The sequence below is a fragment of the Lissotriton vulgaris genome, chromosome 11, assembly GCF_964263255.1.
Source record: "Lissotriton vulgaris chromosome 11, aLisVul1.2, whole genome shotgun sequence".
NCBI lineage: Eukaryota > Metazoa > Chordata > Amphibia > Caudata > Salamandridae > Lissotriton > Lissotriton vulgaris.
The window spans coordinates 1,007,042,261-1,007,057,859 of record NC_141699.1 but is presented as its reverse complement, the minus strand read 5'-3'; the positions used below and the strand labels follow the sequence as shown (position 1 = coordinate 1,007,057,859).

Here is a 15,599-nt window from a genome sequence, read left to right as displayed (position 1 = left end):
AATAAAAGATTTGCTAACTTCTTGGATTACGGTCTTGAGAAAAAACATGACATCCTTGAAAACAGTGTCGGCTGAATTGAATACAGTCTGTCGTCACTGGATCATCCAGTCCTCAGATTGACTTTAAGGTCCAGTAAAATCCAGAATCAGTTGAAATGCCCGGACTACCTCAAGCTGAGAACCACTGTTAAACTGGCACTATCCTACAAAGCCACTCTGTGAAAGAATCAACCTGTTCATGTAGACCTCATCCTGCTCATAGAAAATTGAAGTCCTTAAAGTTACTCCAGCTAAACTGTTAAGCACGTTCATTTTTAACACATTGGCAATACTCACTACAGATGGCGTGGCTCACGAGAAACCACAAAATAGAGACAACCTTGAGTAGGCTGAATCCCACAAGGCCACCCATTTACCACAAATGCAACCTTAATTCAGCTGCAAACAGAAGATGTGTTTATTTTCTTATTGCATTTCCAGAGAGTGACTACTGAAACATGAGCTAGTACGCTGTAAGACAACCATCCATTTTCATTATACAGATAATCATGTTGGCCTGAAGTCGTCCTCCAAAGAGAATGTTTTATAATTAAGGCTCCCTGTTTTCCATTTCTTACTGATTTTTACACATAAATACAGACGGAAAAAAATTGTTTTCTTGTCTGTATTTATTTTTAAATGTATATAAAAACAGAAATTGTGTTATTTGAGAAATTCGAAATACTCTTTGCCATGACTGCCAGGGCAATAGCTATGTGGATTGATAGGTAAGGGGGTTAAAAAAGAAAGGACATTTAGCAAAGAGGATTTAACAGCAGTAGATAGGCACAAGGTTGATAATGTTTTTTGCATATTTTCATATAAGTGCATTGATTTATCTTCTGTGGATGTTCACAGCATTGAAAACTGGCAGGCCTTCAAGCATGAGTGCATATTTATCGGTTAAATAAATGTGGAAATATACAAATTTCAGCTACATTTCTCCACAAAACCCGAAACAGATAAAATTAGCAGAAAATATATATGGATAAGTACAGACGGAAATGTCAAAAAAATAAATACCATACAACTGGTAGCCCTATTTATAATTAGTTTGTATCATGCATATCAATTCGATGAGTGGAATGAAAGTTAAAGATTGGCAGAAATTAAAAAATGTGTTGTGGATTTGAGAATACTCTACATTTTGTAGAATAATGTAGAATACATTTAAAAAGAAAGATTCACTTTCAAAAATAGGTAAGTAAAAATAGTTTGCAATGTTCTAGAAAACCGTGCATGACGATCTTTTTTATCAATGGCATATGGAAGCAATTTGCAAACATTTGAAGAAGGTTGAGCATGCATACATATTCTTGGAATTTTTGAAATGTCTATGGAATAGTTTTGACAAGATCACTTTGAGAATGACTTAACATAGATAGACACTTATCTACTCTTGCATATTTATATATATATATATATATATATATATATATATATATATATATATATATATATATATATATATATTGCGGAAAATCAATTATTTTCTTGGCATTCTACTGTCAGTCTTCATTACCATCAGTAATAATATTTATTTTTCTTCAAGTTTTTTACAAGTACTTTGCAAGAGTTTAAGTTCTGCTCACTGGCCATAAAGTTAGATAGTTATCAGCTATTCCACTCAGCAATAGAAACAATGGTATTTGATACAAACTACTATAAACACCTATTGTATATATATGTGTTAATGAACATAATGATTTATACATTAAACATATGACTGATAAATAAACAGTTATATTTGAAGGCAATACCTGGATAACGTGTACAAAGGTGTCAAGGCTTAGATGAATTTAAAGAAATAGCTCCAGCCTCCATGAATTACAACCCACTACATGTGCCACATAACCCCACTCTTCCTGTTCTTACTAGAGGAATTACTCAAATAGGCACCCTTCTCCTGCCCAAAACCTGAATGAGCTGGACACCCCTCCTAGGCCAGGGCACCTGTACTGTGGACTTGTCAGAACTATTCTAATACTGCTAGTATTGCTACAGGAATTTGAATTTAAGCTGAATTGTCCAACAATCAGCACTCCAGTCATATTAAACAAAAACATGTCCATAGTTCCAGAGAGATGTATTCACATAGGAGACAGTGAATTGACTATGGCCAGGTCTGAAGTCCAAGAAAGGTGCACATTAATCAGATGTAAGTCATTATCTAGTATATCATATTTTTGCCGTACAATTACCACACTCCATATGCTTAACATTAATTACTTTGCCTATATTTAATGTTCTTTGTACTTTTTTTTTTTAAACTGCTACTGTCGAAGCTTCGACAACGGTTCTACCTTTTCATTCTTTAATTTATTGAGAAAACCCCTTATTTCCTGTCTCTCGCTAGTCTACTATCAAGGTATTATGAAGTAAAGATTTGCTGGAAAGGACTTACCAGTTTGTCGACGTTGAGTTTGCTTCTGCTCTGTGCTGCCATCTGGCTTTCAGAATCAGCCTATAGAAGGTGTAAAAAAGACTAATGTTTACTCCAGAACTTTTTGCATCTTTAAAACAGAACTGAAGAGGCCTTTTTGAATAGTTTTATCCTGAAACGTGTTTTACAAATGAATGATACTGCTTTTAAGAATCATGGGTAGTTTTTGAAAAACCCTGTCCCATACAAAATTTGATGGGGGGACAATCATTGCATTATCATAGTCACATATTAGTGTCTGAGTGATAGGTTGTGAGATCAAGGAAGATGGAATTATATAAAAAAGACGTAATAGTGGTGACAGAATAGGGCATACCTTTGTTTCTAGATCAGCACAGTTATGTCGCCCAAGTCATATGTCACTTTAGTTCTAAAAAGGCATAAGGTGACTAGCATTTGCATTGCAGAGGGAATGAAGTCAAATATGAGATTGGTCTCAATAACTTTTTCTTGTTGCCTGTAGGTTGTCAGTGTGTTTAACTCTGTGTGCTTTCTGGAAGTAGTACCCTTGACTCAACCGGAGATGAAGACGAATGTATGAAGCAACCAGAACCCATTATGAGAGGTGAAGAAGTTTACCAAGCAGCTTGAGACCAGAGAGGACAAGGCAGTCAAGGAAGTCAACAAGGTGAATAGAAAGATGTACCCAGACCATTCTAGTAACAAACAAGCTAATGCTCAGCTGCCACCACTATGGTGTCGAGTCTACTTTTGCCTCGGGCCAAGGGATCTGTTGTGGAGCCAGGCAAGTACTTAAGGCCAGGTTGGATAAAGTTAAAAGGCCTTAACAATGGGTTGGAAAAACACAGGGGAGCATAGGAGTGAACACCCTTCTAGTTGCCTGTTACCTCCTTGCATTAAGAGCCCTTTTTCATCTAATCAAGCAGCGCTGGATAACAGAAGGGGTGGTTGGGGAGATAAGCCATCTAATACTCCATCTGGTAAAGGATCATTTAACTAAGACTAAAGAACTTAGTATAATGACATATTAGTTACCACTTAGGTTTATTGCTATAATGTTATCTAGAACTATGTATTTAAAGGTAAACAAATTACCTTCCTATAGCCTGTCATAGCTTTAAGACATGCCTGTGCTCTATTCATGGCGGGAGAGTGGAAGTGAGGTGGGCAGTATTGAAGTATCAATAAATCAATAAATATTGGGGCACCTAAGACCATATTCATACAAGAATGGGGAACCCATCAGCCAAAAGAGCAGTCTCCGTTCCCTAGTCAAATAACTGTGCAACTTAATCCTGAGTTCAAATGATACTGAAGGAAACCATTGCATGAAACCACAGTGAAAAAGGGTTTGGTGAACTATTTTACTGTATTGTCTACATTTCATTACACTACAACAGTGGCGTCAGAAGTGAGACTGAAAGAAGCATCATCAAGGCTATGCCTGTGCCCTTAGAAGCCTATGGGCAAATAATAAGACTGATGGCCAAAGATAAAGTTTTTGTTGTTACACAATATGTAATTGGCAGAATCAGATTAGGAAATGACAGATACCAAGATCCAAATGCAAAAACCACAGTTGATGGACAGAATGCAGAACAATGTCATACATTCACCCCAGTACAGAGATCTGGGCCTAAATCCATCGTTTTTTTGCACTCCACACCACCCCAGTTCAGACATGGCCATATGCAAATCAGTCTGACCCTGTGCCTCAGGGAACAGTCCAGCCCGAACTGCCAAGCCATGCCTTCCCTGGACCGGAAACAAGCTTCCTTGGACCGGTTTCTGGCATTCCAGCTGTCTTCAGCCCGGCTTGTTTGAATCCAGTGGTGTGGAGAGCATGGGACTCACGTCTGAGCATACCCATCCCACACGGGGTGACAAATGCAAAAAACACAGTTGATGGACAGAAGGCAGAACAATGTCATACATTCACCCCAGTACAGAGATCTGGGCCTAAATCCATCGTTTTTTTGCACTCCACACCACCCCAGTTCAGCCATGGCCAAATGCAAATCAGTCTGACCCTGTGCCTCATGGGAACAGTCCAGCCCAAACTGCCAAGCCATGCCTTCCCTGGACCGGAAACAAGCTTCCGAGGACCGGTTTCTGGCATTCTAGGCGTCTTCAGCCCGGCTTGCTTGAATCCAGTGGTGTGGAGAGCATGGGACTCACGTCTGAGCATACCCATCCCACTCGGGGTGACAAATGCAAAAACCACAGTGGATGGACAGAATGCAGAACAATGTCATACATTCACCCCAGTACAGAGATCTGGGCCTAAATCTTTCGTTTTTTTGCACTCCACACCGCCCCAGTTCAGACATGGCTTGGTAGTTCGGGCTGGACTGTTCCCATGAGGCACAGGGTCAGACTGATTTCTCACGCTCAACACAGACAAGACGGAAGTACTCGTCTTTTAGAACAACACCTCACCATTAAACAACGCATCGAGAACTGCTGAACTCCCCCATCTACCACCCCAATAGACCACGCCTGGTCCATGAAGAAACAGGTAAACACAGTCTCATGTACCTGATTCCTCACCCTATGTATACTCCGCAAGATCTTCAGGTGGCTCCCAGACAACACCTTTTGGACTGTCACCCACAGGCTGGACTATGGGAACACATTCTATGTAGGAATCACTGCATGCTTCCTGAAGAGACTACTGACTATACAAATCTCAGCAGCCACGCTCATCCTCAACTTCCCCAGATGAATCCACATCACACCTGACCTCAAGAAGCTACAATGGCTCCAGATCCAGAAGAGATGCCAGCTCAAGATGTTGACGCATGCAGACAAAGCGCTGCACAAAGAGGGACTAGCATACATCAACAAACTCATGACCTTCCACCACCCAACCAGACACCTACACCTACCTCTTCTTTGCAGACATCCCCCTAATCTGCCGAGGCAACAGCAGAAAATTCTCCATCTCACACCTGGCGGTCAAAGCTTGGAACAACCTTCCCCTGCACCTCAGACCCACTCCAGCGATCCAGGAAAGGATTCAAGACTTAGCTGTTTGAATGAACAGATCACTGTGAAGCAACTAGAAAACACAGCACCTTGAGACCCTCAAGGGTGATTTGCTATGCTTTACAAAACTTTAATTTATTGATAGTCTCTACAGAGGGCACTACACAGACAAACTGATGCTTTAGATTCACACAAAGGTACATGCTCTCTGTGGTGATATTGGGCAGCTTTGTTAAGTTCTGTGACACTTAGGTAGGTGCTCTTGTGATATCCAATTGCTGGATTATAGCTCTTGTTTGCCCTGTCAGCCAACACTGCAATTTTCTCAGAATCCATCACTGTCAGATGTGATAGCCATTTGTTTAGTGGACAGACCTGTCCTCTTCAATCCTCTCTGTTAGCGTCAACATCTATTAGTTAGGGAATAGAAATTGTGTGCCTCCATCACTCTCACCCACTCATTCCAATTAAACAATCCAAAATGAACCTACATTTCAAACAGAACTTAATTAGCTCTCTTATTCTCTCTAAACTTCTGAAAATAGTAAGCTGCTTTCAGCCTGAACTGTCTAATCATAGCTGTATACATTTGCCTCTAGTTCACCTGAGTAGCCACAGGCATTTTCCCAATGACAGCTGTACCAAAGCCAAAGATCACATTAAAGCAGCTGTCTTATAACAATTTTATCAAAGCTTTTAAACCACTGTAAAATATCCTTGCCTTCTAAATACATGTGTGCAGGAGCCACAATGCTGGAGTGCTTCAATTTGGCCTCAAGAGCTCGGTCCTCCTTTCATTCCAAAAAAAGCAGTCAAGAGCTTGTCATACTTGTTGATGAAGATCTCTCAATGAAGCCTCAGACTGGAGCAGTGACCTCCTCCTGCTGCTTTTTTAGCTTCATAAAATAAAAGAAATCAGGAAATGTTATTCTGTCGAGGCTATCATCTAGATCGTAATCACTCTTGTGATGTCCTGTATCAATTACGCCAGTGCTCTATACCTAGGTCTCCCTGAGGGACTGAGCCAAAGACTGCAGCTTGCCCAAAACCAAGCAGCCAGACTGGGTTGTCCCAAAGCTAGATACTGCCATGTGCTTACTTTCTACTTTTCTCAATCTGATGTATTTTGAAATATTAGCACAGTTCATTTTTGTGTGCTAGAAAAAATAACATCCTACAGCCTGTCCTCTCGAATGGGTACTCAGCAGGATGGATTGTCACATAAATACTCTCACTTTGAAGTCATTGAAAGAAAAGTAAACACCAAGCTCCCTTTGAAGACACAGCTTGACCCCTGTCTTTGAATGCCGAGCAAATGCAATACGATTTAAAGGCCTGTTTACAGACAGTAAGCTTGTGGAAGAATACAGTAAACAAGTGTTTGGGTAGTGGGAGGGACAAACTAAAGCTGAACAGCCTAAAGCAAATAAAACCCCTTAATCATATCCCATATGGAGCCCATCATTTTGCATGATGCCCAGGGGGGTATTTGGACAAAATATTGAGTCATAAATTTTGCGTGACACTAATATAGAGTTTTTAATATTGTATATCAGAAATAGCATAAGGGGGGAATATCATTGACACATTGTTTTTAAGGCAAGTAATATCGTTTTCAAGAATATTGTTGTTGTTAATGTCATTTACAATAATATTGTAAAAAATATTGTTTTTTAATGATCTTTATGTGTTTTTAAACAATATTGCAACTGTATGTGTTATATATTGTTTATGTAATTGGTGTTAAAGTTATTTATAATTTAAATATATTTGTTAATAGTAATCTATAGTGTCGTAGCAGACTGTGAGGTTTATAGGGGTACAGGCTGGGATGTTAATTAAGTATCATTATTATTATTGTTTAATTAATATGAATTATTTAATTGAAAATTATTTATGTAAATTGTGTAAATCATATTTTCAAGTTATATTTTAGGTGTTGGTTGTTGGGTTTTTAAGTAGTTGGCTTCTTAGGTGTACAGGTTGGGAAGTTAATTAATCATGAATTATTATGTTATATTAATTAGTTAATTTATAAATAATCATGTAAATTGTGTAATTATTATATTTTTAATTGCTATATTAGGTGTGGGTTGATGGGTTTGTACATGTGTAGGGTGGGAAGTTAATTAAGTAAATATAACATTTTGCTTAATTATTAATTTGATTAAAAAATGTAATGTATTTAAAAACAATATTGTGAATGTTATATATTAGGTGTGGGTTTTTGGGGGAATAGGATGATGAATAAGTTAAGTAACAATTACTTAACAATTAATTATTTACTATTAATTATTTTATTTATTACTTCAAATTGTAATTTTGTAATACTATTTTATTTGAATCACATTTTACATGTAGGCTGCTATGTATGTGGGAGTATAGTGTGGGAATGTAATTAAATATTCATTAGTAGCATTTATATATGATATTACTTATTAAAAATATTATATTTATGCATATTGCTTAATTGTTTTAAATGGATATATATATATATATATATATATATTGCCAACACCTCGTCACACAATGTATCACGCTCTCAGATACTCAATAAACTCCAGAAATCAGCAAGGTCCAAGGGTGTTTATTGACCCCTTACGACATGTTTCGGCTTACACGAAGCCTTGTTCACGTAAGTTTGTGCAACGCGTCTGTGCAGTGTAAATACTGAACAACAACAACATAGACAAAGGACACAGGGCGTAGGTCACATGACAAAAGTTGGGTCGGCCATGTTGGACTGGTCAAAATATGTTGTTAATACATCTTAGCGAACATAGTAAAGGCACATATTTGAGGCATACTTCAAAGAGTCATGATTATGACACAAAATACCAATTGCCTGCATATATTTGTATATACATTGTGACAAAACACGAGCGGTCTGAGTGAGCGCTCTTGTACTGTGGCCAGGCAAGTTCATGGAAGTGACCAACATGCATGGCATATGTGAAAGAAATTCTTGATCAAAAGACATTGGCGAAGCCAGTCACTAGGTAAAATACCAGGAGTCATATAGTGCCTACAGTGTGGTACAGTAGGCAACGGGTGCCAGAGTTCAGTCAAACGACCTGGTCAAAGTCAATATTAGAAAAGTGAAGCCAGTGAAGGCGTGCTCTTATCTTATATCAGGAACGTGCAGGGAAGATAACTGGTGCAGGTGCAGTGAAGGGTCTCAATCCCAGTGAAGTTCCTGTAAATTAAAATGACAGATGTTAAAATTTAACATGAAAAACAGCGTATGCATATTGTCAATAAACCTGATGGTAGGCGCTGGGAAGAAGAGATGAGGACATACAGAGCAAATTGTAAATACACAAGGTTATACATAATCACTCTTGAGATGAATTGCAAGCTCTTCATCATGGTTAAGCCCCCCCGGGGCCTTGGTTTGGAAATTGATTATGTGTTTCGATTCCCTCTGTCTCATTTTCAGGACACGGTTCCCACCCCTGGGATTTCTCTCTATTTGTTCCAGAATGAAAAATCTCAAAAGGGTGGGGTCCGCGAAGTGAAATTCACTGAAATGGCGTGCCACAGGGTATTTAGCATCCTTGTGGATGATGGCACGGTAGTGCTCTAGGATGCGTTTCTTTGCGTGGGCTGTGGTACTGCCAATATACCAGAGTTCGCATGGACAGACAATCACATATATAACATACATAGTGGTGCAAGTCAGGAATTGGGTTAACTCTTTCTTTAAGCCATTGTATTCCACTTTTTTGACCAAAGTGCTGTTCTTGCAAGCTTTGCAATGCCCACATGGGAAGAATCCCTTGAGGTCAATGCCCTGATTTTTGGAATAGTCAGTGATGTCACTGCGGACACAGATGTCTTTTAGGTTTTGACTTTTTCTGTAGGTAATGCTGGGTCTTTCTGGGATCAGATTGCCGATAATGCTATCACTCTGCAGAATGTGCCAGTTTTTATTGATTATTTTTTGGATCTGCTTGGATTCCTTATTAAAGGTGAGAATAAGGCGCGTGACACTATCCGTGGATGAACTGTCATCTTTAACGGCGTTGTTAAGAGTGTCACAGCGTTTCACGCTGTCAGCTTTTTGTTTGGCCTTTTTGAGTACCCAGGCCGGGTAGTCACGCTGCTTAATCTATCTAGCATGTCCATAGCCACCTGTTGGTAGCTGGCATCAGTGTTACAATTTCTCCTTGCCCTCAACAGTTCCCCGTAGGGGATGCTCCACTTCAAGGGTTCAGGGTGGCTGCTCAGGGCATGGAGAATGCTGTTGCCTGCAGTTTCCTTTCTGAAAAGGGATGTTTGGATCTGATTGCTGACAATGTCAATTCTGACATCAAGATACTCAGCCTTGTCCTTGCTTATATTGCTCGTCAGTCTGATGTTCTTGTCATTGAGATTAAGACGGTCAATAAAGCCAGAAGCTTGTTCCTCAGTACCATGCCATACCAGGAAGAGATCGTCAATGTATCTCCACCAGGTGATGACATGGCTGATCTCATCACTGTATGATGGGTCCGCAAATATCTCTTGTTCCCATTGGCCCATAAAGAGATTCGCAAAACTCGGCGCAAAGCTTGAACCCATCGCCGTCCCCGTCTCCTGCCTGTAGATCTTACCATCAAACAGGAAAAAATTGTTAGCGAGATAGAATGTCAGCATTTCAAGGAGCATTTTGTTATGTTCCTTGAAGCGCAGGGGACGGTTCTTGAGAAAATGATCACAGGCCTCTACACCTTGTTGGTGGTTAATTATGGTGTAGAGAGCCTGGACATCCATGGTAATGAGCAGATAGTCTTCATTCCATGTGAGGGTGTTAAGTTTGGTCAAAAAATCTTTGGTGTCTTTTACGTGGCTATTTAGACTGCGCACCCATTCTTGCAGATAGTGGTCGATATATTTGGACACATGTTCAGTCACGCTACCTCTGGAAGAGACAATGGGTCTCCCGGGAGGATTCTCTCTACACTTGTGAACCTTGGGAAGGAGGTACAGGACAGGCAGGGTTGGGTTGTTGTTTCTCAGAAATCTATATTCTTCCCATTCAATTATTCCCTTATCCTTCCAGCGTTCCAACATTTCCCATATTACAGTTATACTGGTATTGTATGCTTCATAGTTACTGGAAGCATAATAATTTGCATCAGATAATTGTCTGTGGGCTTCTATCGTATATTGTTCCCTGTCTAAAATAACAATGTTGCCCCCTTTGTCAGCGGGGCGTATGACGATGGAATGGTCATCTGTCAGAGAGCTGAGGGCTTCTCTTTGGTTTTTAGACAGATTGTCTTGTCTCCAGAGTTGTTTTTTATTCTTGGATCTGTGGGCGCTGAGCTGCTTGCTGACACATTCGTGGAATGTGTCGATGGCATCATGTGCCATGATGGGGATAAAAGTCGACTTTGGTTTAAATGCAGAGGCTGAGCAACTGTCAATCGTGAAACCTGCTTCACATAGGAGCTGTGTATTGGTCATCTCTGGTCTAGCAAGTTCCTCTAGGCCGGACTCGTTGTTATTAGATGTCGAGCTATGTTCTAATTCAGCTATGTTAACAATGGCATCAATGTCACTAATGAGGAAGGTATCTGTGTTCCTTCTTTCATTCACATTGTCATTGTTCTGAGGACGGTGTCTCAATTTGTGCCATTTTTTTAATTTTAACTTACGAATATATCTGAATAGATCTATTCTAGTTTCACAAAAGTTGAAAGAATTAGAGGGGCAAAAAGATAAGCCAAGACCCAGCACAGTTTTTTCATTGTCAGTTATGGCTCTCTTAGAAAGATTAATGATAGTTTTGTTTACCATTGAGGCTTCCATCATTGTCCTCTTCCAGAGCGGGTTTTCATGTGTCCCACGTTGCCCTTGACATTCAGATGACCATTCCATCGTCATACGCCCCGCTGACAAAGGGTGCAACATTGTTATTTTAGACAGGGAACAATATACGATAGAAGCCCACAGACAATTATCTGATGCAAATTATTATGCTTCCAGTAACTATGAAGCATACAATACCAGTATAACTGTAATATGTGAAATGTTGGAACGCTGGAAGGATAAGGGAATAATTGAATGGGAAGAATATAGATTTCTGAGAAACAACAACCCAACCCTGCCTGTCCTGTACCTCCTTCCCAAGGTTCACAAGTGTAGAGAGAATCCTCCCGGGAGACCCATTGTCTCTTCCAGAGGTAGCGTGACTGAACATGTGTCCAAATATATCGACCACTATCTGCAAGAATGGGTGCGCAGTCTAAATAGCCACGTAAAAGACACCAAAGATTTTTTGACCAAACTTAACACCCTCACATGGAATGAAGACTATCTGCTCATTACCATGGATGTCCAGGCTCTCTACACCATAATTAACCACCAACAAGGTGTAGAGGCCTGTGATCATTTTCGCAAGAACCGTCCCCTGCGCTTCAAGGAACATAACAAAATGCTCCTTGAAATGCTGACATTCTGTCTCGCTAACAATTTTTTCCTGTTTGATGGTAAGATCTACAGGCAGGAGACGGGGACGGCGATGGGTTCAAGCTTTGCGCCGAGTTTTGCGAATCTCTTTATGGGCCAATGGGAACAAGAGATATTTGCGGACCCATCATACAGTGATGAGATCAGCCATGTCATCACCTGGTGGAGATACATTGACGATCTCTTCCTGGTATGGCATGGTACTGAGGAACAAGCTTCTGGCTTTATTGACCGTCTTAATCTCAATGACAAGAACATCAGACTGACGAGCAATATAAGCAAGGACAAGGCTGAGTATCTTGATGTCAGAATTGACATTGTCAGCAATCAGATCCAAACATCCCTTTTCAGAAAGGAAACTGCAGGCAACAGCATTCTCCATGCCCTGAGCAGCCACCCTGAACCCTTGAAGTGGAGCATCCCCTACGGGGAACTGTTGAGGGCAAGGAGAAATTGTAACACTGATGCCAGCTACCAACAGGTGGCTATGGACATGCTAGATAGATTCAAGCAGCGTGACTACCCGGCCTGGGTACTCAAAAAGGCCAAACAAAAAGCTGACAGTGTGAAACGCTGTGACACTCTTAACAACGCCGTTAAAGATGACAGTTCATCCACGGATAGTGTCACGCGCCTTATTCTCACCTTTAATAAGGAATCCAAGCAGATCCAAAAAATAATCAATAAAAACTGGCACATTCTGCAGAGTGATAGCATTATCGGCAATCTGATCCCAGAAAGACCCAGCATTACCTACAGAAAAAGTCAAAACCTAAAAGACATCTGTGTCCGCAGTGACATCACTGACTATTCCAAAAATCAGGGCATTGACCTCAAGGGATTCTTCCCATGTGGGCATTGCAAAGCTTGCAAGAACAGCACTTTGGTCAAAAAAGTGGAATACAATGGCTTAAAGAAAGAGTTACCCCATTCCTGACTTGCACCACTATGTATGTTATATATGTGATTGTCTGTCCATGCGAACTCTGGTATATTGGCAGTACCACAGCCCACGCAAAGAAACGCATCCTAGAGCACTACCGTGCCATCATCCACAAGGATGCTAAATACCCTGTGGCACGCCATTTCAGTGAATTTCACTTCGCGGACCCCACCCTTTTGAGATTTTTCATTCTGGAACAAATAGAGAGAAATCCCAGGGGTGGGAACCGTGTCCTGAAAATGAGACAGAGGGAATCGAAACACATAATCAATTTCCAAACCAAGGCCCCGGGGGGGCTTAACCATGATGAAGAGCTTGCAATTCATCTCAAGAGTGATTATGTATAACCTTGTGTATTTACAATTTGCTCTGTATGTCCTCATCTCTTCTTCCCAGCGCCTACCATCAGGTTTATTGACAATATGCATACGCTGTTTTTCATGTTAAATTTTAACATCTGTCATTTTAATTTACAGGAACTTCACTGGGATTGAGACCCTTCACTGCACCTGCACCAGTTATCTTCCCTGCACGTTCCTGATATAAGATAAGAGCACGCCTTCACTGGCTTCACTTTTCTAATATTGACTTTGACCAGGTCGTTTGACTGAACTCTGGCACCCGTTGCCTACTGTACCACACTGTAGGCACTATATGACTCCTGGTATTTTACCTAGTGACTGGCTTCGCCAATGTCTTTTGATCAAGAATTTCTTTCACATATGCCATGCATGTTGGTCACTTCCATGAACTTGCCTGGCCACAGTACAAGAGCGCTCACTCAGACCGCTCGTGTTTTGTCACAATGTATATACAAATATATGCAGGCAATTGGTATTTTGTGTCATAATCATGACTCTTTGAAGTATGCCTCAAATATGTGCCTTTACTATGTTCGCTAAGATGTATTAACGACATATTTTGACCAGTCCAACATGGCCGACCCAACTTTTGTCATGTGACCTACGCCCTGTGTCCTTTGTCTATGTTGTTGTTGTTCAGTATTTACACTGCACAGACGCGTTGCACAAACTTACGTGAACAAGGCTTCGTGTAAGCCGAAACATGTCGTAAGGGGTCAATAAACACCCTTGGACCTTGCTGATTTCTGGAGTTTATTGAGTATCTGAGAGCGTGATACATTGTGTGACGAGGTGTTGGCAATTGAATTTACCGGCGTGCTCTGCCGGCGCTCACGCCACTTCCCGCGGGGCCGACCGCAACCCTTTGGAGCAACGAGGAGTTTGAATATATATATATATATATATATATATATATATATATATATATATATATATATATATATATATATATATATATATATATATATATATATATATATATATATATATATATATATATACATATATATATATGATTTGTATATTAATAGTTTGTTTTAGTCACTTATTACATGTATTAAAATATGGATATGTGTTTGAAGTGAAGTACTTTCCCTACTGCTGCACAGACTGGCGCAGGAATAATACCTTTTACCCCTCTTGAATCCATTGCTTTCACTACTGTTGCACTGACTGGCGTGGGAATAGTAAATTGTACCACTCCGCAGTCCAAGGCTTTTTTCAATTGTTGCACAGTCTGGAGTGGGAATACTACATTTTACCCCTCCTCAGTTCATCGCTTTCCCTACTGTTGCACAGACTGGAGTTGGATTACTACATTTTACCCCTTCGAAGTCCAACGCTTTCCCTACTGTTGCACCTACTGGAATGGGAATAGTACATTTATTATTTGAAATTTTTATAGTTTTGTTAATATTGTTTAAATAGATACTCATCATCATAAACTTTATTTCAGTCCTCAGACCATAAACTTACACATGCGTACAATTGATACAAAGGTTTAGGCACATACAAAAATACATTAGGGATACATTAAAAAAAGTTCTCCATTAGTTATTCTAAAAATGGTTAAAATTAGAAAACTATCATCAAAGCGCCTATAGCCTAAATCATCAAAAGCAAATGCCTAAATAAGAAATAAGTGGCATGGCCCGCCATGCTGACTTACTGGCAAATGAAGTGCTACGGTCGGGCATAATTAAAAATCACCAGTTACTCAATTACACAAAGATTAAATAGACAGTTAAAACACTATAAAAGATACTAAAATTAGCTATATATTAAGAGGTGTATATATTGTGTCTTTGTGTATTTACTTTTATATTAAGAAATATATTTTATTATATATAGTCCAGAATCATGAACTTTATTATTTCATTTTGGAGTTAAGAAATGGAGTAATTATGCGTAAGATGACCTTTAACTGTTGTAAGTTAATGTGTGCTACTCGAACGCGCTACTCGTAAACAATGAATTTTTATAAAAACAATGTTCAAGATATGCTAGTCATTTACCTTCCCTCTACAAAAACCTTAAAAAACTTAAAAACTGCAAATGCTCATATGATTTATAATATGAAACAGTATTTTGTTTATGTTGATTGTATCACGTGACATGTTGATTTACTTTATTAACAAAGACGTAATGCACAAAGTTTGCCCGTGACGAAGGAGTGTTCCACTCCGAAACGCGTAGGACGTTTGTGTCTGCAATAAATCTGCACTGAAATAGAGGCCACGGCTCCTGTGTGATTCCTTTCGATCCAACCCGGGAAGGATTGCGCCGGATTGTACGTGTGAGAATTTTGGGGGTGGCTACCCCAGCCGTGAGCCCGCCGAACCAGAGGCTTGGGAACAGCTACAAAACTGTGTGTTCATATATATATATATATATAGATATATATATA

The 15,599-nt window shown here is 39.8% G+C and overlaps 1 protein-coding gene across 1 annotated transcript in view; it reads right to left on the bottom strand.

The window, feature by feature from the left end:
- Positions 1 to 1,535: 1,535 nt before the first annotated feature.
- Positions 1,536 to 15,599, bottom strand: part of LOC147683927 (histone-lysine N-methyltransferase MECOM-like) — a 1,500,386-nt gene continuing 1,486,322 nt past the window's right edge. Inside the window, exon 4 of the mRNA XM_086944921.1 lies at positions 1,536 to 2,503. Coding sequence (XP_086801047.1) covers positions 2,411 to 2,503 — 93 coding nt within the window. The 3' untranslated portion in view covers positions 1,536 to 2,410. The remainder of the gene's footprint in view (positions 2,504 to 15,599) is intronic.